This window comes from Notothenia rossii, assembly GCF_949606895.1.
Source record: "Notothenia rossii genome assembly, chromosome: 6".
Taxonomy (NCBI): Eukaryota; Metazoa; Chordata; class Actinopteri; order Perciformes; family Nototheniidae; genus Notothenia; species Notothenia rossii.
Genome location: NC_136909.1, coordinates 71,969,655 through 71,996,411, shown reverse-complemented (window position 1 = coordinate 71,996,411; position 26,757 = coordinate 71,969,655). Strand labels below are relative to the sequence as shown.

At 38.7% G+C, this 26,757-nt stretch overlaps 1 protein-coding gene across 2 annotated transcripts; it reads right to left on the bottom strand.

Moving 5' to 3' along the window:
* Nucleotides 1-650: 650 nt before the first annotated feature.
* Nucleotides 651-23,625, bottom strand: col21a1 (collagen, type XXI, alpha 1). Of its 2 annotated transcripts, XM_079689688.1 has the most exons (29): nt 23,451-23,625; nt 18,378-18,505; nt 17,622-18,182; nt 17,290-17,455; nt 16,982-17,210; nt 15,639-15,809; nt 14,028-14,105; nt 13,028-13,108; nt 11,818-11,880; nt 11,374-11,427; nt 11,231-11,284; nt 11,069-11,122; nt 8,740-8,793; nt 8,602-8,655; nt 8,468-8,521; nt 8,062-8,115; nt 6,759-6,803; nt 6,612-6,665; nt 6,464-6,517; nt 4,921-4,974; nt 4,691-4,762; nt 4,225-4,260; nt 3,556-3,600; nt 2,655-2,687; nt 2,418-2,564; nt 2,268-2,322; nt 1,992-2,183; nt 1,836-1,913; nt 651-1,743 (listed from the first exon to the last, which is right to left on the bottom strand). In XM_079689688.1, the coding sequence occupies exons 2-29, from the start codon at nt 18,472-18,474 to the stop codon at nt 1,556-1,558; spliced, it is 2,877 nt and encodes a 958-aa protein (XP_079545814.1). In that variant the 5' UTR covers nt 18,475-18,505; nt 23,451-23,625; the 3' UTR covers nt 651-1,555. The 2 variants fall into 2 exon arrangements, with proteins under 2 accessions (XP_079545814.1, XP_079545815.1); XM_079689689.1 differs by lacking the exon at nt 18,378-18,505.
* Between the last annotated feature and the right edge of the window lie 3,132 nt (nt 23,626-26,757).

The window sequence follows — 26,757 nt, the reverse complement described above, 5'->3', positions numbered from 1 at the left end:
AGCTTGTATTTTGTTTCACTTCAAATTATACATCATTTCCATATAGGAAAACATCAGCTTTGACATAAAAATAAACACAGAGGTTAATACTGCAAATCAGTATTAAGAGCATTAGACTCTCCGCAGACTAAACTAATTTAAATCTCTGTAATTATAAAAAAAAAAAAAAAAACCAAACAGTAGTATGGAAAGAAAAGTGAATTTAACGCAAAGAGCATATAGCCTAGCTCTGACATTCTCAGAGGAGAACTAAGTAAACAGCATGTTGAAGGAAGTATGCTGGGATAATTAAAAACATAAATACTCAGAGGTTTCCATGTGATGGGTGGCTGCTGTCCAAAATGAAAAAAAGGAAGCCCCCTTCTTAGCTAGAGTAAAACTCCTGAATATGCTGGGATGTTACCACATAGCTCCACCTAGTGTTCAACGCACTTCAATTAATATTCCTGAAGTCTCTAACGCACACATGCCGCCCACAGAAGCTTTCTAGCTGCACTTATTCAAGTTTCCAGTGCCCTTTCCTTAGATGAGAGCCAATGTGATGGACCTCTTTTTTTGTTCCACTCATCTACTTGTTTGAGGCTGTAGTTAAAATGGAACATCCAGTCGAAACACCCCATAAAGCTGAAAACAAAATAAGAACCAAACTGTTCAAAAATCATTATGATGTTTTACTTCTAGACAAAGAAGTTCATACAAAATCACCATAACACAAAATAATACAATTACAAACGCTTTTTAAGACATGTCAGTGTAGAAATACACAGTTACGTCTCTTTTTATAAATAACAATAAAATACCTGCTACAGTAATGTAAGGTAAGCTTCAGAAACATAAAGGACAACAAATTTCAACGTAAAATGTTGGCTTGATCTGTGGCGATGAAATGTTTTACTTCCTAAATGGAATAAAATGACATTTAAATGAGTGATATGGGGAAAAGTATGCATTCATCTCGGGTGATACACAATATTAACTGTTGTAAAAGGTTTTCATAAAGGCTGAAGTGCTTAACAGTCACACTGAATGCTTTAGCAACACAGGTAGCTCACACTCAGCTACAGGAAATCACAGTCTTGAAACATGCCAATTACACATCATTTATGGTCAATTCATTCACTGAACATGAAATGTATAGATCATAGAGGTTGTGTGGTTTTTTAACAGAAGATGTATGTGGTATGTGTGGTAAAAATGTAGAGAACAACATACAATGAAACAACACTAGGGGGCAATATGGGAAATGCACCAAGCACACTGCTTAGAGACAGATTCAGTCAGACATGAAGTGGACGGTGGTCAGATGAGAGGTTTTAGATGGAGCCCATTATTAATTATCTTAACACCAAAAAAAGCATTTTGAAATACATGGGAATAATAAAGCCAGAAAATATGATAAGATCTAGTTATTTTTGACTGTCTTGAGATCACAGAAAAGGTGTTAGCAGAGGTCCGTTTTGTTTCCGTGATAGAGAAACCGTAATCATGAGATCTTCCTGAGAATGACTGTTCTACATCAGCTGGAGACTGTCGCCTGCAGTGACGCTGCATCACGTCAATAGTTTGGCCCTTTGCCGTAAGGATTCCGCCTCATCATGCTACCATAGCACATGGATGGATCACACACCCCAGGCTGACCGGGGATGCCAAGATTACCACTTTTGCCCTCTGCTCCGTTCAGACCAGGAGATCCAGTCTCACCCGGAGTACCTGGCTTACCGTACCCATGGGGACCCATTGGACCTGTAAAATAAAAAAATACTAAGCTATTATCAATTCAACAAAACAGTACACAGCGGTAAAAAAAATAGCGAATAATCAGCCACAGGATTTACCTGGAGGCCCTGGTGGCCCTTGGTCTCCATTGGTGGTTCGACCCGGGCTCCCTTTCTCACCCTTATAACCTTGTTCTCCTGCAAACAGAAGTGAACCTGTTTAAGCATCCTGCAAAACAGCTCTAATCGCACTGTAGACTTTGGCACTGGTTGTACCTTTCAGCCCATTAAGACCAGGGCGCCCTGGCCGACCAGGGTGGCCTGGCTGTCCCCTGGAGCCACTAAGACCAGAAGGACCCCGGAGTCCCTGGAGCCCAGTTGGCCCTTGAGGACCAGGAGATCCAGGCCGGCTTTGACATCTTGTACAGCTACTCTGCTGCTTGCTCACCATTAATATAGGCAGCTCAGCTATGATTGACAATGAAAACAAAAATATTTATGACATGTGATGAAACACACAGCAATATGTCATCTGTCAATGATGATACTCACACTGAAGGATCTCTCTGCAGATTTGCCGAATGTGATTGTCCGACATTTGACTTGCCTTGAGTATTGATCAGACCATTACATTATGTTAGTCATAATCAGATAAAACATCAGAATAAAATACACATTGGAGAGTAAAGTTAGCACACATACAGGTCTTCCTTCAGGTCCTGGTGGGCCAGCTGGACCACTGTCCCCAGGCAGCCCTCTGGTGCCGGGTAGGCCCGACTGGCCTGATTGTCCAGGCCGTCCCACATGACCTTCTTGACCTCTCTGCCCAGCATCTCCTGTTGTCCCTTTCTGGCAAAAATACCACCCCAGGGTTAGCAATACTAACAATAATTCAGTTTGGATGGAGGTACAGTTAATAAAGCAATCAGCCCAACATACCTCTCCTTTAAGTCCCATTGAACCAGTGGAGCCCTGTCAATGAAAGTATTCATTAATTAAAACATAGAAAACATTCAAGAGAGCACAAGGCTGGAACATTTTTATTTTATTTATAATAACAAAAACTCAGATTATAGTTAAAAAAAAGACATTAAATTATCATTGGTAACATCTTGTGAATCTTTGGAGAAAGCCTAAATCTTGGAAATACAATGGTTTAAATGTGTAGCATGTCAGACTTATGACCACTGAGTATGTGTCAAGCCATTGTAGCCCTACCTGTAGGCTTAATGGCATCACATTGTGTGGTATCACATGGTGTACCAATGTCATCCAAATGCAGTTAAAGTTTCACCTGCATGTGCTCGCAATTATGTGAATTTATTTAAAATAGGCCATGATTTAAATAATTTGACAACAATAAATTGTGGAAAAGAGTCATTACAAATGAGGAGTGGTGAAAAAAGATATTGTTAATGTCCTGTCCTTTATATCCTGTATTGATAGATTAGATTTGTTTTGAACCAACTCCTTATTCATTATTTTCCCAACAAAAAATAAGGCTGCTTAGCCACATGGTTGGGGAGTAATGAGTTAAGATTTAAAGTGCTTGCCCTAAACATGGCCACATGGTGGCACTATCCACATATAAAAACGTAGTCACAGTTTTGAACTTTCCTCCTCAGACAGAGACAAGATTCATGGTCCATTCTTGAGGCCAATTTTTTATATATCGTTCAAGTTCATCTTAATTTGCACCAAATGAAAATAAAATAATTTAAAGAACAAATTCATTCAAATTTCCTATAAAACAGGGTAATTTTATAATACATTTTCACACTAGTTTGGTCCATTTGTTAAACGTTTTTGTAACACAACAAAGCTGATTGAAGAAACTCACGGGTTCCCCTGGCCGACCCTGCTCTCCTTTTCCACCGGTAATTCCCTGGTGAGAAAACCATTACACCAACGTGATGATACCATCTATAATCAGTGTTTCAAGCACAAGCCTGAACTGTGTGCAGCTTATGGTTTTGTAGATGGTATAGAAGGTAAACATATCAATTCAAAACATAATTGATGTAAAATATGTACTATGTATGGGTAATAATGTATTTTGAATGAAACACATTATTGCCCAGTAGACATAAATATGATTACACTTCCCTGTTGCACCCTCAAGGTGATATAGGTGTCATTACAACAAAGAATCCAGTTTATCTTAATGTAGAAAAAACATGCTGAAAGTCAACAGAATGGCAAACGTTCTTTCAAACATCCAAAAAACATATTGCTTTCCCAAACCATAATAAATATGTGAAAAGAAAGACTATATTTACACTGGTTTATAAACACTCATGTAATAGAATATGTTCCTCCACTAATAGAGGGATGCTTATTATAGACAATTATTTGATAAATTCCTCACTGTGATTGTAATGCACTGACATCCTTTTCCAAAACCCAATAGTGATAAAGTGAATTACTATTTAGATTAGCATTACATAGATCAACATGATCATAGTGCGATCTGCTTGGGTGACTAATATGAATATATCTTGAATCTTACCGCCTGTCCTCTGTCGCCTGCACTTCCTCTTTGACCCTGAAAAAATAAAAGGACATTTTATACTACGTTTTCTGGAAGAGTTAACAGTGAAATACAGTCAACATTACAATATATCACCACAATAATTCCATATAGTTCATTACACAATACTTCTCACATCTGGCTTATATTTTATACAAATATAAAAAGATTAGTACAATTCTGGGTTGAAAACTAACTGTGATGCTGATATGGAATGTGAGTTATTACAACTGAAATCTGTGGCAAACTGATGCTTATAATTGAATATCAGTCAAATATACTGCAGGTTTGACCAGACTGGGTTAACCCAGACCAGTAAACATTTACTTTACAAATTATGAATCGTCTTTGTCATAAATGATGTACCTAAAAAAAGGTTTCAACAGGATTAATAAGGATAGACGACGGTGTCACAACACTCACAGAAAAAAGTATGTAAAAATACCTTGCTGCCCATGAGGCCTGGCATGCCGGGGTGCCCCAGCTGCCCTGCGCTCCCCGGTTCTCCTGCGCTCCCCTGTAGCAGTGTGACATTTAACACCAATCATTACAAATAACAACACCTTTATTTATAAACTGCAGGACATAAAACTTTGATTCAATAAATGATGACAGTATTTTAAATCAGACATAAAGCCAACTGGTTCATGTTACATTATTTAAATGAAAACATACCACAGGCCCTGGTGTTCCTTGTATACCTGGACTTCCACTTTCACCATTATTCCCCTAGATTAAAACATAAACATGTCTTTATGTTACAGAAATACAATGTAAGAACATCCAAAACACATAAATTCACTGACTAGACTGCTGTTGTTTTTGTCATTATTCATCATCATTGATGCATGTTTTACTTTCACAATGCTTTGGTGAGTTGCAGTCTGACGTTCAATTATGTCTAAGCGTGTGCTTTCTTTTCCAGTTAAACAAGCCTCTGTAATTGCAGTCTGAATCTCTGCCATAAAATCAAAGTATTGCCTGGCTGTCCATAAACTAGCTTTTCACTTATGTGCCATTTACCAATACACATTGGCTTTTTAAACCCGGATCAGCTAATGAAAAGTGATTAGGAGACAGAGCGCCCAGACCAGACAGGCCCAGACAGGCCCAGACTGCTTACATTTCCACAAAAATTCCACTGACGAAGGCAGTAAGACCGGATCATCGCTTAATTTAGCTCTGCCGGTGTGGCCAAGAGATCGTTGCTTGTGCTAAAATGTATTTCAAAAAAATATAGACCAAACAAAACATGCAATGCTGCTGACCCAACTTCTTTATATGCATTTCAACCAACTAGGCTCCAAAGATTTAGATTTTTCCTAGTGATGCTATCCACTGCTTTTATGGCTTGGGATTTTATGTCATATAATGCTACACTTAACCATATTTGTTGGCAGCTGTTTAACTATACTATATTGGGCTTGGACTCAAATGAAGCTCAGCGCAAGTTCAGGCAGGAAGACCTATCACTTTGTATTGCGCGTCATGGCAATACTCGCTCCCTTCACAAAATGATAGGGAGCGCCACTCCTCAGCTAACCTATCACTTCCCTCCATTCACAAGCCTAATCATCGCACCTGTTAATCCCTCTATATATGCTCTCCCCTTTTCCATCAGCTGTCTTCCAGGTGTCAACGCGCAACCCTCCTCCACCCCTTCGCCTCCTGCTTCCAACTCAGGGCCAAGCCCAACCTTCTCCCTTCCAACCGGACCTAACCACTTATCACCACCACCAGTGTCTAGACCCGGGGGGGTTCATCGGAAACGGTTCTTCCCTTCCCAAATGACATCCTACAAAACTCGGGCCTAATCGCCAAACACCATTTCATTCACTTGTTATAAACTGTCATCATTATGTTTCATTTATATAATGTGACCCGATAATAAACATGTATTCCATACATCACGTCTCTCCTGATTGAACTAAAATCATGACATATCCCGGCATGCAGCTATGGTTCTTAATGCCAGCTGGTGTGGATTGATCTGCAGCATTGTCTTTTCTTGGCGCTCATTGCCCCAGGGATGCAGAGGGGGATAAACTACTCAATATATTTAGTGTACAGTTAATCCATTTTAAATACTTTTTTCAATGGTTTTGATGACTGTCGGAGGGATGAAAGTCAGTGATTGTTCATTGTGGCTTTGCTTCACTCAAAGTAAAGCTGTCTGAAAGACCTCAAAGGGGATTTTCTAACAAGTATACATGATTACCTTAGGTCCAATTGATCCTTTTAAACCAGGTGCACCAGGTAAACCCATTTCACCCTACAGGAGAGGAGAGAATAGCTTTGGTAACTTTCAGATTCAATATTAACTCTTTGGTGTACACAAGAGTAATCCAAAAAGATGTTTAACTTACAGGAGGTCCATTAGATCCGCTGAAGCCCCTGGATCCAGGCAAACCAGCTTCCCCCTTCAATGAAAATTATAGTCAAACATGAGAAGAGAGAGAATGCAAAACAATTTGTTTATCTTATTTCCGCATACATTAGGTACAGGAACTCACCTTTTGTCCATTTAAGCCTGCAATTCCTGGCAATCCAGGCATACCCTGGTAGCAATAAAACACATTAAGCTACTGTATCGCATATCAATATATTCAAGATTTAAAAAAATATGTCTCAGAATCTGAAATGATACTAAAAACGGTACTGTTTCTAGTTCATTCTTTTTCATAGTAATATAATTGCTTTCATGTGTCAGTAACAATTGTTAAAGCACTATTTCAAAGCTTACGACCTTTAGATATAAATCTAATGCAAATAAACTGTCCATATGTTTTATTTGCTGATAAATGCAATAATATAAAAAGTAGTTGCTCTTGCCTGTAGGAGAAAAAAAGGAATGGGGATCTAAATGTAGAATTGAATTGTTTAATACAATAAAAATTGATGTGTTTCACAACATGCAACAGAGCTACCCTGGGAAGTTTTGTGTTTTGACATTATTTTCCTCTGAGATAAATGCTTGCAGATGCTTAGAGGTTGCCTCAGACTGAAGTTTGAGTAACATATGTTCTTAGTCAATACATTTGACAGGCAGGCGGGGAGACAGAAATGTACTGTGAGCCACCCAGACACTAGAACTATAGGTGAGGAAATCCCCGTCTTGGGGCCACACTTTAGCGCTAACTTCATCTTGTTTTAACTTGAGTAGCTACACTGCTAATCCTGTCTCCATGGATACATTATGACTCTATTGTTCGGCTAAGGAGAAAAGGCTACAGGCTTGCGGAGCAAGTGACTCATCTTTTGTGGACCCAACACAAACTTTTGGATAACACTAATAGTCATGATCAGTGGGGAAGCTGCCCGGTTGAAACACTTTCTTCCTAAAACAGATTTAGAGCATTCCCTCGCTGAGTTACTTGTTCTGTCTTACTTTATAGCTGGAGCCCCCTTGTTGCATAACAGGGTTATCCTGGGATGAACTACAGGAAAATACCCCCTAATTTACTGGCTGTCAGGGGTATTCTCTATACTGCTGACAGTATTTTAACACAAAGCGGTACTACAATAATGCATGTTATGCATTCAAATCTGCATGATCCATAAAATCAGGTCTTCTACGGTATTTGCCTTTTTTAATCTTCCGTAAATGAGAGTATCATTTTATGTCAGCTTCAATTAGTAAACCTTGATGTAATCACCACGTACATAAAACTCCCCTCTTCCTTCCGTCTTTTTAATCTGACAATTACTTCATATTTCATACAATTTTCATTCAAAACCTACATTTCCTCAAGTCAGAGCCAAGATTGATGAGCTCAAACCAATAACAAATGTGCACCATTTTTTTTTACAACTCACTGGATGGCCTTCCCTTCCATCAACACCAGGTATCCCACCAGTTCCAGCTTCTCCCTTAAAACAAAAAAGGAAAAACATTATAAATGCATAACATTCTAATCAAATTTAGTAGTAACACACCCTTAATTTGAAACATCACAAACATCATTCGCTCATATTTGTACATGTTGGATTCATTAAATAGGCATCAATCTAAACTTTGATGTGTACACAAATCAAATGGGGTTGGGAAAAGATGAGGGAGACACCAGGACTGTATGACTTAATTTCCATGGTTGCCAAACATCCACAATACAACACAACAGCAAAGTCTTTTCATGTGCAGCTTAGCCAAACTCATGCCTCCATTATTATCATAATCCCTTAATGAGCTTTTTAACATTCTTCAATTGCAAAACAGGCAGACCTTTTGACCATGTCTCCCTGGAAATCCGCCCTTTCCATTTCTTCCAGGTAGACCCTGAAACCAGAGAAAACAAATGTACAAGACTATAGCGGCACATGAGCTTTAGATTCAATTTTGAATTGTTTTATACATACAGGTTCTCCTAGAAAACCTGGCGGCCCAGGAAGTCCCGAGCTTCCCTTTTCTCCCTGGAAACATGGCATCAAGTTGATTTATATTCTTATATTTCTTATGTAATTTGTATTAGCCATTAGAATTGGTGGAACCCTTACCAGTTGCCCAGTTTTTCCAGGTAACCCTGCAATTCCTGTTAATCCTATTGAACCCTGGAAAACAGTCAAAAGATTTGGCAAGAATATTAGACAAAATCATCCATGTTTCTCAGAAAGATAGTTACACTGTACCGCTTGGGAAATAAGCACGTCATAGACCCATTGTGAAGTAGTCACAATTATGCAGTCATTATACAACGTTAGTCAGCAGTGGTTTTGTTTTTCTGGGATAGACACTGAATTTAGCAACTACTTGGCCTAGAACTTGGGGGAATGACAAGTTAAACTGCATCAGGCATTGTTAAGATGACACTGGCCGACCTAAAACTAGACGTGAGGAACGTGTCTGTTGAATGGTCCCAGACCTTGGGAGGATCCCTCTCTGCAATTTCACATTTTCTCTAGAAAGGACAGCACTTGGAAACAAAGTGCGAGATAGCGTCATGTATTTTCAGATTTCGCTTTCCATCAACCAAAAATATTGTAATTGACTCGAGGAATCAATGACTGTACAGCATTAAACCAAATGACGTATTTATAACTGGTTTGATCGATTTGTTTCTTTCTTTTGAAAAAAAATGTGTATACAGTATGAAAATACGTTTTAGTCAAACGTTTCCACAGTTACTTTCTTTAAATTTGAGCTGGGTTCAACTTTCGGTTTACAAACAGGAAGCGGTAACATGACAAAGGATTTATGCCTTTGTGCAGTAAAGGCACCATCATGGAAGCCAACTGGTAGTGCTTGAATTGTCTTTATGCCGCGTTAAGTGTGGGATTGTGTTGGCAGCACTTTGTTTGATGCTATGGAGCATTAAACATGGGCAGCTGCTAGCATAGGTAGTGTACGCAATGGCTGGTATGTTTTAATCTTGGGTGTGCAGCAAATATGCAAGTAAGAGCTTTCACATACTCCCAACGCTCAACTGTGAGTTTCTTAATAGGAACGCAGATTTCAGGAAAAAAAAGATTGTAGTTACATTGTTGATGACCTACAGAGAACATTAGCAAAGACTAGATGGAGACAACCTAAGCATTGTTCCTTCTAAGGTCATGAACGACTGTGGTAAAGAACAAGTAACACAAACATAGCCATTACTTTGGCTAAGTGGCAAACACTTCTTCTACCTCTTGTGTCCATAAATGATGTGCTTCTGACTTAAGTTAGCAAACATCTCATGTTTCTGTTTTCGACATCATTTGCCAGGAAAATTAGATGACACCGTTGGGTGGCCTTCAAATGTGGGAACAATTTGGTGAGGTAGATGTAAATAGGTTTAAATCCAAAGAAAATATACCTTACAACCCACATAACTATGTTTGTGATTTGTAGACCCTCTTTGACCAGATCTTTTTTTTTCCTTTGCCATGAAAGAAGTAATGGAAATTCACTGGCAGTCCCCCCCCTCTAGGTGCTCACCTCTTTCATGATGCCATTACACTAATGAAATATCCAATTATGAGATTTTTGAAAAGCGCTTCGGCAGAACATTAAACATGATGATAGTTAAATCCGACAGGAAGCAGGGGAAAAGATATAGTAAATCCTACTGACATTAGGTAATGCAGAGCTCTGTATTTTATTTGTGTTGCCAAAAACCAAAGTATTTTACCCAATCAAAGAAAGTTGAGAAGACAGTCAAGGCACTATTAAACACTTAATGTGATGCATCCTGGACCTGTGAGTAACACTCAAACAATGGCGCAGATGTTACGGGAGGATTCGCTCCAGGTGCAGACAGCTGAGACCATTTTCAAAATGACATTTACTGCTTGACTTGTTGTCCACTTCATCCAACTGGCAGGAACCTCCTGTGGTCACACTGATTACAAGGTAGGATGATTTCAAAGAGAGGATATAGAGAGGATGCATTACCCAAGTCAAAATACCATTATTGGCAAAACGTTAACAGCTATCAAAGCAATACAAAAAATACATAAAGCTGTGGAACTGTCCGGTTTATGCTCCAGTCTGCCGTGGCTGTTGTTGAGGCCTTCAATGGTAAAATGCTGGATTATTTATGCACTGCTTGCCTTTGTTTTACTCTCCCGGAGAATATGGTTTTATATTTCTAACATATGGTCTCTAGCGTGATTGATGTGACGTTGTTCAAACGATTCAAGTTAATGTGTCTAGCAGGGATATCCTTTCAATCCTATATTTGATCTCATAAAAAAAGACAAGTTACCTTGATGCTTCAATCTATATTTGTATTTTAACCATCACTTGTTTTTTCAACGGTTATCTTTTTTAAACCCAAAAATACAGTATATTGAACAACATATGCATAGCGTATTATCGAGTACTAAGAATACTGATCATCCCCACCTTCTTTCCTTGTTGTCCAGGCAGTCCTTGTAATCCAGACACACCTCTCTCCCCCTAACAAAACAGAGTTAGGTTATACAATTGTTGTTGGTTGTCAAATATTGTGCAACAGATTAATTCCAAAAATCTATTGGGCCATAATGTGATGTTTGACCTTCCTACCGAAACACCTGGCCTTCCTTGCTCGCCTTTGTACCCATCTGACCCACGAGTACCCTGAGCGGAGTAACCAAAAACAAAGTAAACCAGCTTTAAATACTGTACTCTGGATGCTGAATTTAATGTTCGGGCAAGTTTTTCATTACCTCTACTCCTGTTGGACCTGGTAGCCCTGGACTTCCTCTAATCCCGGGGATACCCTTCAAACAAAAAAAGACGAGAGATACTCACAATTGGTTAAACATTTGAACCCCCTTACAGTAACTGTGTGTATTCTATGCCGCAGGGCAGGTTTTTGATCATGCTCTAGAACATGTGGTTCACTTTTGGATGGTTTTCATCACACAAAATCACTGCTGTGCTTCCTCCAGTGGTATAATCAGACATGTTTTCTATTTACCCATTGGAAGAATAACTATATTTATGTATGGAGCGGTTTTAACCATATAGGATTAACGAGCAGACACTGTCAGGATTTAATGACTTAATTGGTATGGGTATTTTCTCCGATGCTGATGTGGATGCCGCTATGATTGTGTTTTTGGCGGTTATGATCTGTATGTTTGTATATTGAACTATGTAGTACTCACAGGCTTACCATCAGCACCAGCAGGTCCAGGCTGACCAGCTTTGCCAGAGTTTCCTTGTTCCCCCTAAAGAAAGTGGAATGAGGTCATTTTCATCGTGCAATCTTAAAGCAGCAAAATGGATCAATTTTTAAACATATCTGGTAACAATATGCCTTCTCTGGCACATATTGTCGATTTCATTTATAATTTTTGAACAAAGCTGAGTTGTTTTCATCTAATGTAAGATGGTCTTGATCACATTGTGGGTCATAAGGAACATCTGCAAGCCTGCCATGGTCTCAGCATTTTGGATCTATTAGTAAATGTAGTAAAACCTGGATGTGACACTATAAACACAAACATGCCTGAAACCATGTAGGTTTTATTAACAAAGAGTCTTGTTGCTGAGGTAATATCTCTCTAGGGTCTGTGTGTAAAGTTTTTTATGACTGCCATTATTTGGTTGATACACCGCGATCAATAAAGGGAAACAAGTAGGTTTTATACCCCATTTGAGTAATTTTCCATTCAAACCAGTGTTTATCCCAAGCAAAGGCCTGGTCTGCTTCAAGCAAACAGCACATTAGGTTCTTACAAGGCTAACCATAACTTCGTCACAATGGCTAGACGCAATTTGCCTTACTTTAGAAAAGAGGCTATTATGTGTGTCCATAATTTGTATTTTTCAGCAGGTAACTGTGTATTTAGGAGATAAAAGTGCCAGAACTCCCCAAACCGCTCAGTTTCTGGCACCCAGGAAATCTATGTTTACAGGCTGTAATGACTGTAGTTACATTTGATCTACTGTGTTGGAAAAATGTAACCTCACGGGTTCATCACGTAGACTTATCAGACACAGAGAGCAGCATTTAGACATCAGCACACATTCCCTCAAAGCTGAGCTGTGAGGAAGAGAAGGTTTGTGCGCTGTTTTTTTAACAAAAGCCATCTTGTCTCCTTTATCTCCTAAAATCACCCGCCATAAACCATAACTATTAAAGATGATATGATTTAAACAGAAAACAGTTTCAGTAAACATTTAACCAACTGTATGAACACTGAGGACAAAGGGCTCTGTGCTAAACCAAGAACAGACTGTCTCTGCATGCCTTTCTGCAGGCTAATTTTGCTTGTAATCTGGTTTTCAGTGTAGCAGTACAGTATGTGCTGCATTTGCAAAAATACAAAGAATGACAAATATTATAAAAAGAACAATGTCTTTTCAAAAGACCTTTATTCCTGGTGTTCCAGGGGATCCAGGAGGACAAACACAAGGTTCCTGAGTTGGTTCAGATTCATCGGGAGTGTAGCACTGCAATGAACAAAGACCAGGTATTGTGCGCACATACAGAAATATATATATATTAGAGGTTAAATTATGAGTATAATAATATACTGTATAGCCTTGTGTTTTGGACTATTGGTTCATGATTTAGAAAATGAGCGACCTGTTAATTCATGTTCAAATATTTGTGTTGGTCACAAAATCCAATACTGAAACTTGAAGCCATTATTGCGTTCAAATAAAAATAATATATTTACTATATTACAAACAAATGTCCCTAACTTGCCGTGTTCAACACACTGCATCTACATTTTAGGTCTCTGCTTACATTTTCATAGTTTAATCTCACTCAAAAAAATACTTCCTGATATCAGGCAATTTCTAACCTACATCAAAAGGAAATTGATGAATTAATTACATTGTAAATAAGCCATTCAAAAGCACACAGAGAGAAGAAAGAAGCGGTGTGTTATACTTGGCAAGCATTGTTATTTCAGGCTACTCTTTTCTCTTTTGATATTTTAATCTCACATCATCACAGTAAAAGCAGTAATTTGGCGCTGGCTCTTTGGTTGCATAATAAAAGGCCAATGCTTCACAAACATAGTTAGAGCCAGCAGACATAAAAAAAAAGCAGTGAGTGCAAAATGTTTGAACCTGATCCATGTATCTTCTTCCAACAAATGATTATGCATCAACAGATGTGACTTAAATTGATATGCTGAGTGTACACTTCCACTACACAATACTACAGTACACTGCTGCTGAGAAACATTAAGCAAGAAAATAAGTTCATGACATGCAGTTTGAGATGTGCAGTGAAATGAAGTGCTTCGAAACAGAAGCAGATGTACTTGGACAAGATGCGAAGTAGGTGAGAATAAGTCATCTTTGTGGCTTTTGGACTGAAGCACATGTTCAGTGCCAAGCAGACTCTTGTACTTACGACACCCGGTATTTCACATGCAGTCTCGCGGATATTCTGCTCTGGGTCACAGTAGATGCGAAGTTTCTGGAGTTCAAACTAAACAACATTTGAACAAAGAAGAAACTCTTGTTAAAAATAACCTCAGCTGTGGGAAACTCCAAACAAGCTGACAAACCAAACATCGGGGTCATTTTGCAATGTTAGGTGCTTTGCTACTAATGAATTGTAATTACTATTATACAACTGTTAAATTGCCCTCGTCGGGCATTGAGCAGCTACATGTTGCCAAACCTCCCTCAGTGTTGGAAGCATTCTAAAGCGACGTTACACTTTTCTTCCATTATTTGGTATTTTGTTGATGATGGGGTGAAACTGCTCCAGAATGTCCCGTACGCTGTTTCACTTCAGCAATCCATTCAAGCCGAAAGATAATCCCCACATATGATTTATATTATTTTTGACCTCATGAAAACATTAGTATGACTGCATGTTTGGGTGGCATTAATCAACGTAGAACAATATTGTTTTGTTAACAATAACAGTGTCTTTTATTTAGGTTTAAACATGATAAGAAGGTCTGCTGTGGTCTGTGGTTTATGATAATGTAATGTTGTTTATAAAATACCATTGGGGTACTTTCAGATGTCCAATTATAAAGAAATATGTTTCCAATTATAAGTGTATTTATCCGAAAGTGATACTCACACAAGGACATCCACTGACTGTTGAATGAATTCAAACTATTTGATCCTTCTAACAATGGATCCGTACACACAATAACATTTACCGCCAATCTGCGGCTTACACTATCCACAGCTTTAATGATGTGACAACATACATAAGAGAGAAATTTAAAAGTCATAAATGAATAATGTTATTTGTATTTTTTCTGCAAAGGCCGTATCCTATTATTCCTTATGGGAAGTAATCCTTTAGTAGGATGTAAGTTATTTTATCATATTTATCTATAAGAATATAGAGCCAGTTTTACCAAGGATTTTATTTGGAAAATAGAAGGAAGAAAAGGGGGCTGCATTATTTACATGATTTTATATGTATTTCTTTCCATATACCATCATAGTGGCCAACAATGCTGTGAATTGATCAACCATCCTAAATGCTCACATATGTGCTTGAAGCAGATTAAATAGTCAACTTGTTTTATCATAATAACATGCAAAAGAAGTATTGTGCAAAACACAGCTACTCTTCTTTTCCATATTATTATCAGTACATTAAATGTTATGTTATTAAATTATCACACTACATAACATTCTGCAGAGCTAATTACAACACAGCACAATTATGATTCATTGCGCCATTTTACGTAGCGAAATGTGCCAATTGAGACCTATAAAACAAAGATTAATAGGAACTTGTGGAGAAAAAGGCACATTTTCGCCAAAGATTTATTGTCCACAGAGTTAAACATGTGTCTCAGGAGTCTGCAATAAACGGTGTGTTGTTTTGTTTTGAACATATACAGTATCAGGGCTGGGTTTGCAGAACTATTCATTTAACCATCGCTCCCTCTTTCTATTGTCCAGTAAACAAACCACAAGATTACATTTCTGGCAACAAACATGTATTTGATTAAAAAAAAAGGATTCTTGATGCTTTTGAACTTACCGGCACTGTTGTTTCCTTGCTGACATATTTTCCGACTTGTGTTTTTCCATTGATGAAAATACCAACAGGGGGCTCCAAGGTTTGGGTATCAATTACCAGGTCATCGACATAAAGAGTGACATCCTCCTCGGTGACCAGCAGACGCAGCTGGTGCCAGTTCTCATCAAACAGCTGTTTTTGTCAAAGAAAAAGAGAAAGAAAAATTCATTAATTAAAATGGTACGGGCTGTCAGTCTGCTGATAAAGACATACGAGAAACATGTTGCCCCCTGGAGGGTGAGTGTTCACTGCTGTTATTGTTGTCAAGAGCAAACCAATTGTTAATTATTGTTTAAATCAACAAAGGTCAAATTCATTTGTTGATTTGTTAAAAACCTGAACATGGTTTTGAAGATTTATTTCGAAATATTGTGGCATTTCAAACCTTCTGCGAGAACAGGCTTTACTAAATACTACTATAACATATCTACCATGCAATGTAGGTATACTCATTTGGTAACATTTTATATTGTTTTATATGTTTTGAATAAACTGAAGGGGGGATAGTTGATTGACTGGCGTTACTTTTCCAAGGACAAGGACAATCCTACTTTTGTAAAGGTTGAATACATTTCTGAAGCTCAGGTTTATGTAACCTTGTGGATGTGTGAATTGGACGATTTCCAATTATAAGATACAAGTATTGTGTTTGAAAGAAATGTTTAAACCTTGGCAGTGCAGTGATTTAAAATGGTTTACTGTGCCTCTCAGAGTATTCAAATATTAAAGCGAAGAATACCCTTTGAGTACTGTTGATAACTCTGATTCTTGAACAAGTAACAAGCATTTATACTCAGAATTAATAGCATAGATGTATTGTTCAGGCTCTTGGAGCCATTTTCCAGCAATTCATATTTACTGTCAGAAGAATTTTGGGACTATCAAGAGTAAGATTACAATAACAATATTCAAAAAAGAAGCAGTATAGGCCGAGACATCCTTAATTTACTACTTTAGTCCCAATAAAAAAGGCTGGATCCGAAGTTTCCAATAGTGCAACTCAGTTTATACCATCGTTTGCCCCTATTTTTGGTCAAGAACTAGATGTTATTATCACAACCACAAAAGACTGTGTTGTAATCTCTTTGTAGAGCAAATAGTTCATAAAGTGTAAAAGCAGTGAAGTGCCTGGAGAACTGTTACTTCAAACAACTTGTACTCAACACTGCACTTTCTCCCGTCTATAGCAATAAACCAGCCCTGTGTGAAAACGATTGTTGAGAAAATCCATGTCCAGACAAACAAACAGACATATTATCCTTTCATTCTACCAAAGTCTCAAATAAATAAAACTTTTCCCATACCCTTTCTGTTTGATGTGAAAATGTCACTGTTTGAATTCCACTGGGTGCCTCACTGGTTGTGGTGAACATGACTGTGAACTGAACTCCATTTAAAGTCACCGCCATCTGAGGTTTCCCATCACGCGTCTGTATTCTCCAAACATCCCATTCCTCCATGGCCACCGCTCCTGTATACCTCAGTGTGGCCACAAAAACGTATGACGGAGGCAGCCCATCGGGAAAAAGGGTCCTGGTGGACCAAATATAAAAGTCAATCAACTTGGGAATACATTGGTGAAGATGAAAAATAATAACGGCAAGCTGATTACCGTGTAGCTTCACTTAAGTCGACGCGAGATGTCACTTGATAGGCGTTGGTGCCGGAATATGCCCCTTTAGTCTTCTTGGCTTTTTTAGCCAAATTTAAATGTAACAGAATATCAAAACCCTTCTCTTCACGGGACTCTGTGGGGATTTTGGCTGGACAAACAGTCTCTGCAACAAACAAAGAGTGAAATAAGGACGAGTCGAGAATAAGTTAGATATGGAGGAATTATGTATTCGGAGGTAAATTCATAGCAATGATACTGTCATAAGAGTAATATTTTACCTTATAATATTTGACATGTTTAGCTATAGACAATGAACTGCAGCTGCTTACCTTCACAGAGTTTTTGTCGAATGATCTGTATGATCCTGGAAATACCTTTGTAGTCCTCAACCGAGAAGACATATTTTGCATATGGCTTGTTTGCAATGTCGTTCAACTCGGCCGCTTCTGTCTCTGTCCCAACACCGATTGCAAACAGAATGACTCCTTTTTTCCTCGCTGCCTCTGCTGCCTTCAAAACCTCATCTTGAGACTTCCCATCTGTGAGAACAACAGCAATCCTGGAAATACCTGAAGGGCCACGCTCAGACAGGCCGAACACTTTGTCTGTAGCAAACTTAATGGCCGTCCCAGTCCTTGTGTTTCCCCCCATGTAATCAATGGACTCCATCGCTTTGATGAGGTCTTTGCTGGAGAAATGCTTCCCCAGAGGTATTTCTATGAGGGGGTTATCGCTGTACTGGACAACTCCAACCTGGGTAAACTTCTGTCCAATGTTGAAGCTGGATGTTATGTTGACGAGCCAATGCTTAATTAGTTCAAAATTGACATCTTCTACACTCCAAGAGCCGTCTAGAATAAAGACCAAATCACATGGTGCGGTCCTACAACCTGAAGCAGACAGGAAATAAACAATCAACTTAAACACGTTTTCTTTCAAAATCCAATTTAGTTAGGTGAAATACATGAAATAAAATGCAATTACTGTACATCAAATGACCTTTGCCAGATGTATGCATTCGATTTTTAATGTAAGGACAACAAGCAAAACAAAGTGTGAGAAAATGAAGACAGAAGCACTCTTACTTCTTATGTCTTCATCTTGAGCTGCACTAAACAAATGGAGAAGCATGAAGCACAGGCATCTTAAGACACAATGCATGGATGTCGCTTTGTAACCCATTATGCAGCAGTACCAAGTTCCAATTGTGCACCTACAGGGAAAGGGAAACACATGCTTTGTATTGCAGGTAAAAAGGAAAAAGGACAATGCAAGCATTTGTGACATGTGTTCTCTGTGTAAGTCTTGCCTTGACAGAAGTAAATTCATATAGTTTTTCCATTATTGAGTTGTTTGGCTGCCATTTAATTTGGCTTGTCCACTCTAACCAGACTTTAAACACAATACTATTCCACTATACCTGCACTGCCAACCATCAAATAAGTAATAATAAAGGGTGTGTGATTCCTTAAAATGATGATTCAATTAAAGCAATAAAGGATTCAAACATATTGCACATGTGAAAAGCAGCAATTGTGCATTTGTACATATATTCATTTTAATGTGATTAATTATTTTTGGTTAGGTAGGATTAATTAATTGGACAGATCGTTATTAACATGTGTCATCAACTGGGCTGTCTACAGTAGCTATCTCCTGGAAACACATTACTCAAGAGGCCAATTCACATCTTTATATGACATGTAGAAAAAACACTTAATTTAGAAACAATGGCTACCAGACGGGAACATTTTGGAGAAAAGATGCTTAGCAATAATTTCAGTGATTATAAGGAGTCATGGTTTACTCAGACAAATGTGTCTAATTATTTCTTAATCTTTAATTTGTTGGCCACTTGGGGGCAGTAAAACAACATTGACCTATAATCACCTTGTAAAGTTGAAATTGCAAAATGTTTGGTAAGCATATCCGGCGGACGACATAAGTATTTATTTTGTATTTAGGTAATTATGTACATAATGAATTGTTGTCAATTTTTTACTCTCTTTTAGCTCTGTTTTCAATTTCTACTAATGACTGAGATACTTATCTGGCTTATTAGCTGATATATACTTCATTATATATTTACAAGCTAGTGCTAACTTTGTATATGTACTGATAAGTGCTGGGCTGCTATACAGTGGGTTGGTCAAAGCTCCAAAAATAGCTGCAGTCAGATGTCATTGAGGCTATCAAGTGCAAATCCCACCTGTTTACTTTCCCCTAATTAACTCATGTCCTACCTCCCACTGCTGTCACAGAAACTTCTGTATTACCCACAAATCCCTAATTCACTCACTTGTACCACAAACCTCCGTGTGGCACACTCCATCTTTCCAGTCTTGCTGCACAGCCTCAGTACACCTAAGCATTTTCCCTTTCAAGCCTCATCCACCACATCCTCACATGGCACTGTCAGCTCTAGTACATAAACAACTCTCTGAACCTCTGACCACAACTACCCTTAAACCATTGCTCACTGTTTCCTGTGGTATCATCAGCTGTTTCCTCAAATCTGCGGCTTCTGCCAATCTCTTCCCGCCTCGGCTTAAATACAACACGCCTGCCCAGAAAGTCTTCTCTCCCACACTTTTCCTTCCTCACGGATAAAACCAATTATAATACTGAATATTACCTTTGAGATGATGAAGTAATTTTAGCCAGTTTCCATCTTGTGCTACTAAGAAACTCACAGTAGTGTCATTCTGGGAGTATGATTATTTTACACATGGCAAACTGTTTCAAAATATTAGCAAGTCGGAACAAGGAAACTGATATTTTGGGAAGTAAAACAATTTTGACATGATTAATCTTTTTTGGTTTGCCTCCATGCTTTCAACTCCCTCTAGCTGTTTTGTATTTATCCACCGTGTTAGTTCTACTAAAACAGCCTCCCTTGTGATGTTTTGCCCGACAGCCATTCTTCACCTGCATGATTGACTCAATCAATAATGATTTCACAGCATGTGCTCAGCCCTAAAGGTTTCCCATCCTACTCTCGCACAGCAACATCTCTCCTGTACGACTGACTGCAGACTGTTGAAAGGCCAATCCTTAACCTGAGGCACTCAAAACAAAGGCGCTGATGTCCCAATATAACCTCTTAGTGCTGAGAGCGTCAGATTAGATGATGGTTTCTTGACACCCCTCATATAAATGGTATCTGATCTATCTATCTAGCATGGTCTAACAGGATAATAAGTCATTTTAAGTGTTTCTTTATCTAGCATCGCTGGCAGTACAGAACAAATACTTTGTTAAGAACAAATGATTTGTTCTATACTGGTTTTGAATAGACAGCGTAGCTAATATAATTTGATTAAGGTTTTTGGTTGTGGGTATTTTTGCAAAAATGTGGTATCTATATCCATATTGTACTAATTCATGTCTCCGGGACCTTGGTGATCCCCTGACTGTATCACCATCAACAGTTCAAAATGTCTATTTGTCCAATACTTTGGCAAAGCTAACTACATTCTCACTAGCCTCAACTATTCTTTGTGTTTGATGCTAATTTAGCATGCTCATATACCAAACTAACATGGTGAACATCGTCAACATTACCCCTGCTAACCAGAAGCATGTTGACCTTGTTATTGTAGGCATATTAGCATGCTGACGTCAGCATTTAATCCAAATCTAGCATGGCTGTTAATGTTTGATGTTTGATCGCATAACAACAGGGCCATTCGAACAAATTGCAACTTTTATGGTGACTGCAGTCTTGGATATGCTTTTGCGCCACAAACTCAGAAGTGGAAAACGAATCCCACAATGTCAAGGCAAGAGCAACACAAGACAGAATGCAGTGCTTTATCATCGTCTCATGTCAAATACAAAACAGTGGCATGTTAAATATGTTCTATTTACTGCATTTCGCAAGTTCATTTCAGTACCAGGTGAACACTTATATTATTGATGGTGCTGCAAACAACATGTAGCATTATAGTGGAGTATAATGATGGTTATGTTCATGCTCACATAATTAGTGATGAAATGGGATATTAAGAACCACGTAAAACAATGAAAAGAGCTGTGTTTACATTGTGCATGTGAGCAGAGGGTAGACATTTAATCATGCCTATTTCTTTGGCTGCTTTTTCAAATGATCTTTTACAGTATTTTCCAACACGTGAAAGGAAGAAACTGCTGACATCCTAAAAGGAGGAAGTTACAAATGAGGACCAGATCGGCTGCATACAGTAGAAGAAGCTGGACTTGTGGAAGGAATTTGATGGGAAGGAATAGATCCTACACCTACAGCTTCTATTTCTGAATGTGACACATGAAGGTCAACAATAGAGTGGTTAGGACATAACCCCTTGGCCTACAAAATGTTTTATTACTGCACAGCCAACGAGGTCACACTCTCTAACATGACTGCATTTTTCCACCATGTAAACTCAGTGTTTAAATAACACAGTTCAAGGAGGGGTAAAGCTGCAATAGTTGTGCAAGCCATTTTCTTCAGAATTCTCCTCTCTAGAGAGTTGGAGGAGGTTGTTGGAAAACCCCCTCATTGGCAGGGTCCAGTCAGGATGACTTTCCCCTCGACTGACTTTCCCCAAACGCAGTGTTTCTACACCTCTGCTCAAGCCACATGGAATTAGTTTACACCATCAGACGGTGAAATTCCAGCTGTGGACTGTGACCAAACACATGTATTCATGATGAAGGGGAAGCAACCTTCATCCAGGAATGAAAACGCAACATTACACGTGCTGTGCTATAATGCTAAAGTAGGGATGCATGCATAATGTAGCAGAAATAACAGGTGCACTTGTGGTGCAGGTTAGTACCAAACTCCATTGATATCTAAGGTTAATGGGGCAGCACAGACACTTTGTAACTCCTTTTGGGACTGAATGGCAGAACTGAAACACACGTACAGTATAAATATTGAACAAAACAAAAAGTCTGAAGGCTATAAATATAACTACCATAAATTCATTTAGAGTTGTACCATTTGTTTGTTGGAATAATTTGCCAAGATTTATGTGAGACTGCTGTTCAGGAAGCTGTTAAACTAAATATCTTTCCCATTACACCATGATAACATTTCACTTGTTCAGACTGGGCAACACTGAGTCATCAGACAGATTGTAAAGACAGTATTAGACTAAATATTTAGTTCGTAACAGTGTATACTTCCCTTCAAAATGACATTTTTACATTCAGCAGGAACCAAAATAAACAAGTTATGGGGCACAGATAGAACATCATTTTTCAATTTGTTTGCTTGCTCCACTTTATGTTATGCAACAACATATTTTAACTCCACTTGAACTGTTGGAAGCTAAACTTATCTCCTGTAAATTTGGCTAAAAGGAAATGGTTCCATTCCAGAAAAAACAACTGCTGTTCCTGCTGAATGGTTGCCAAAATCAGCAGGATTTATCACTGCCAAGTTTTTCTAGCAACAAGGGAAAGCCAAGCCCTATCTGTTGTTCTCCATGGAAATCTGTTCAACTAATTCAAATCGTTAAGTAATGTCCAAACAGATCAATAATGTCTTGTAAAACATGTGCTAATGGGGGTCTTATCCCTGTGTTCACTTAGAGATGCTTTCAAAATTGTTTCTACTCACAAAATACATATTATTGTTGTCCATATACATGCAAGTCTCACATCTGTAAAAAACGTTATGAGTACAGTAAATGCAATGGCGTGGTGCACTATGCAGTATGCCTGCCCAGATTCTAGGAATATTAAAGAAAAATCTATTTTACGAGAAGTGAAATGGCCAGGACATTTTTTCGAGCTGATTCCATTCATTCTTTGCATGACAGTAGAACAAACAAGGGACTGATAACTGAGCTTAATGTCTTCAATATGCAACTGTAGCAGCACAGACTCTGAAGGACACTAAAGTAAAAGTTGAAACAGTGCAAAAAGTGCAACTAATCTGAACACATCAAAACACATGCAGCACTGTACACTGAAATAAAAACACTATAGTAAGCCCAATAAGTTCTCTCAAATGATTAAAAAAACGGACTCATTAGATTCTAATATTCTAATATCTTTTGATGAAATAAAAATTGCAGGTGCATGTTTGTGCATGAAAACAACACCAACACTTTTAATGCCATACATAATTTCTAAAATTCAGAAATAGGTTGCCTCAGAAAAGTAAAACAATGTAAGCAAAAAGTTACCAGTTAGTGTCCAAGCCTTGTGTGAAATCCTGTTAATCCTCAAATTGAGTGCCAGTGATCAATACTGCTCAGAACCCTGGGTTTACAGAAAGTGAATTAGGGGAGCAGTGCACATGTTTCTCTGCTGAATGAAAGCCTGCCCTCTCCAGCAGCTCTCTCTGTCTACTCTGTTTCTGTCCTTCTTCCTCTCCACCGCCCCCCCTCCACCTTCTCTCCGGACTTTTACTGGCCTACAGCCACCTTCAATTACCATGGGTGGAAAGAGAAGCAGATAAGGAGAGCATGAAATAGCAAAGCAGACAGGCCATCCCTGAAAGTCCAAAAGGAAAATAATAGTAATGAGCACAGCCTCCTTCCAAGTGTTGAGGGTTTGGATCGTTTGGGGGTTGCTAGGGGCATTTCCAGAGAACATGGAGTTTTCTGGCTGTGGGACAAGCCAACAAGTTTTAGTACACTGAGACACATACTGTATACTGCACTGCTCACGGTACCTCCAGCAGGACCTAAAGGGCTCTGCAATGCATAACTCCTGTTTCATTTGCACTTCATCACCCAAATGGACTGCAGATTATTTTCTAACAAGTCAGCAATGAACTAGGTGTGAAGAGCTACTGCAGTGCTGTTTCTGCACGAACAGCTGGAAGTGTTTAGAAATATGGAGCTGAGTCTGCTATCTGTAGAGCAGGCAGATCTCAGTTTGATCCTCTCTAACAAGTTTGGTCATGTTTGTGCTCAGTGGCAGCCTGCTCTGCGTCAACTCAGAATAACCTCAGTGTTTGCAGTATCACTCAAAGGCTCTGGAAAGCCTAGTATTGTGCTGAACATGGTCTGTACAGCACTATTTATTCAGGCTGTATTGCACAATGCATCATGATTACATCTTTTATTGAAGCCACTTGGTTGGACAACACGTTTCAACCGATACATAATTCATTCTTTTTGTGTCATTGTTATGGGAGCACACTATTTCAATATGATTTTGAGGTACTTGTACTTTCCTTTTGATTGCAAAAAAAAAGTGAATACTCAAGTTAAAGATAGATCATCTTCTCGTGCTGAGCGGTGCTGTTTTTCTGATGTCGGCCTTGTTGACCCTGAGCCTCAGCACACTCTGCTGGATCACACAGGAAAATACTGTGATGCTGTTTGGAGCCGGGGAGTGGCCGATCTGCTGGTGAGAGTAGACTTTCCAATGCTGACTAATCTTCTGTTTCTACGTACTGTTCTCTGGTTTGTGACCAACATGAAGGAAATCCCCGGGCAGAAAAACCGTTGTGCTTATTTTCCTCCCAAGAAGCCACTTCAAAAGTCTTCTGAGGTCTTCACAATGATCAATATGATTGTGGACGGTGGTCATATCTGTACATGTGACAATGGTTACATTTAGCTTTGAGCTCAAGTTTAAATAATACATATGTTTGGCTGGATTAGGCCCTTTGCATTAGAACAGGACATATTGTAATAATTGACGTACTCTGAATTGCACCTAAACAAAATGGCAGCATATCTGATGTAATTAAAAAAAGAATTGCCAAAGTATCATTTCAACAGTTTATGCCAATAAAGTCAATCTGAAACTTGCATATTTAGAACTTTCCATGAATGAAGTAATTAAATTTCGTGTTCGTGCGAGTTAATCAAAACAAAAAAAGCCATAATCATCTTGCGCAATCATATCCTAACAAGGCCGTGACCTCAATGTACTTTCAATTTACACAAAATCATGACAAGCACAAATGTGGCCTCAAAAATGTTCCCTCTTTTTGTGCTGTCCCTTCTGGACTTTGTGATCTAGAGGCAACGTACAGCAGTGCTCCCCAATTTCTTTTTTACCTTACTAGAAGGCATACTCACACATACAGAATCAGCGACCTCGTAGGTATATCTTTTGACCTTGGGTTCCCGACCCCACATGCTTTTTTTGGTGAGAAGTGTATATGCAATTTATGTAAAATGTGCACATTTATAGGGTTGTTTCACATGGTACAAATCTGTACAAACATGCTGACCCCTGTTCAGAGAAATGTTGTTAAAGAGCTTTAAATGTTGCCAGGATTCCACAAAACTGAAGACTCCTTTTACAACTTCTTTTGGATAACAAATTTGCCTTCGGGCCACCCTGTGGAAAGATCCTCAGTTAAAAAGCCTTTTCTATTTGGCGATTCACATTATTGACTGCTCCCATTATATGCCCCCACAGCCTCATACAAAAGGAATAAAGGCCATTCAACAGATCTTTGCTCTGCATTTTTATCTTATTTCCACATAATCATGACAAACCATTTTCCAATCCCCAGAATGTTTAACATTTATAAACCAAAAGATACATCCTTTTGGATGTCTTTTACAAAGCTGAACAGAGTAAAGTACTTGAAATAAATACTAATAGTATGAATACATGGGAATATGTTAAGTCAATTTAAAGGAATACAATTTACCAAATAAAAAGTTAATGTTGTCCAGCCACCGAGCAGCATCTCATTTTGCCAACATGTTAAAAGATGTGGTGGCAGGAGGATATTTAATGAAAACTGCATTTGGCCTAACAACACAAGTGCTCTGGCTTTGCTCACTCTCACTTCTACATAACACAATAACACATTTTGCTTATGACTTACATTAACTAACATATACAGTGTGTGGCAGTTGGTCAACATTCTTTCAAATCTGCCTGTGGACAGCATAAAACGTATCTCTCTAATAACCTCTGTTTCAGTGCCATCACTTTGAAGCTCAATGGTCCTGGGTTGTTTTAATCAGCTCACATGCATTAAGCCGCATTTATCTTGATCACTTGCATGGTTTGCCACAGAGATAAATAGTGAGCCTGCAGTCTGAAGCAAGTGGTTGAGCCCAGAGAGAAAAATCAGAGGATAACCGTGGATTAGTAATAGTTTCCATGACAGAGAAGCATGGCACACATGATGCTGCCGTCGCCGAGGGGATCAGGGATGACGATCTATGGTCGCTGGGCCTTCAGAGGAAGAGCATGGGAGCCAGGAAAGACACTGAGTCACACGCAGAGTTTCACTTTTACATATAATTCTTCATCAGATTAAAGCTGTGGAAAAAACACACAAATCTTTTGTCACCCAGGATACATTGATCACAAAGTAGGGAAGTGGTGGGGTGGTCCATTACAACGATGATACAGACAGACTTAACTCAAGCCGTTAAGAGTTCCTCTTGACCTGCAGGTTATTCAGCTGGAAACTGCACACAGGCCAGGAGTCACACCATCTCTGTGTTGCTGTGAAGCATCAGCGCTTCAACAGCATTTGCTGAGCGACCATGAGGGAAACTTCAC

Coding starts and splice junctions, on each gene's coding strand:
- col21a1 (XM_079689688.1), bottom strand. CDS start 18,474: ATGGGTTACAAAGCGACATCCATGCATTGTGTCTTAAGATGCCTGTGC. Junction 17,456..17,621: donor TCGACAAAAACTCTGTGAAG/GTAAGCAGCTGC, acceptor TGTTTGTTGCAG/AGACTGTTTGTCCAGCCAAA. Junction 4,261..4,690: donor CAGGCCTCATGGGCAGCAAG/GTATTTTTACAT, acceptor TTATTTTTTCAG/GGTCAAAGAGGAAGTGCAGG.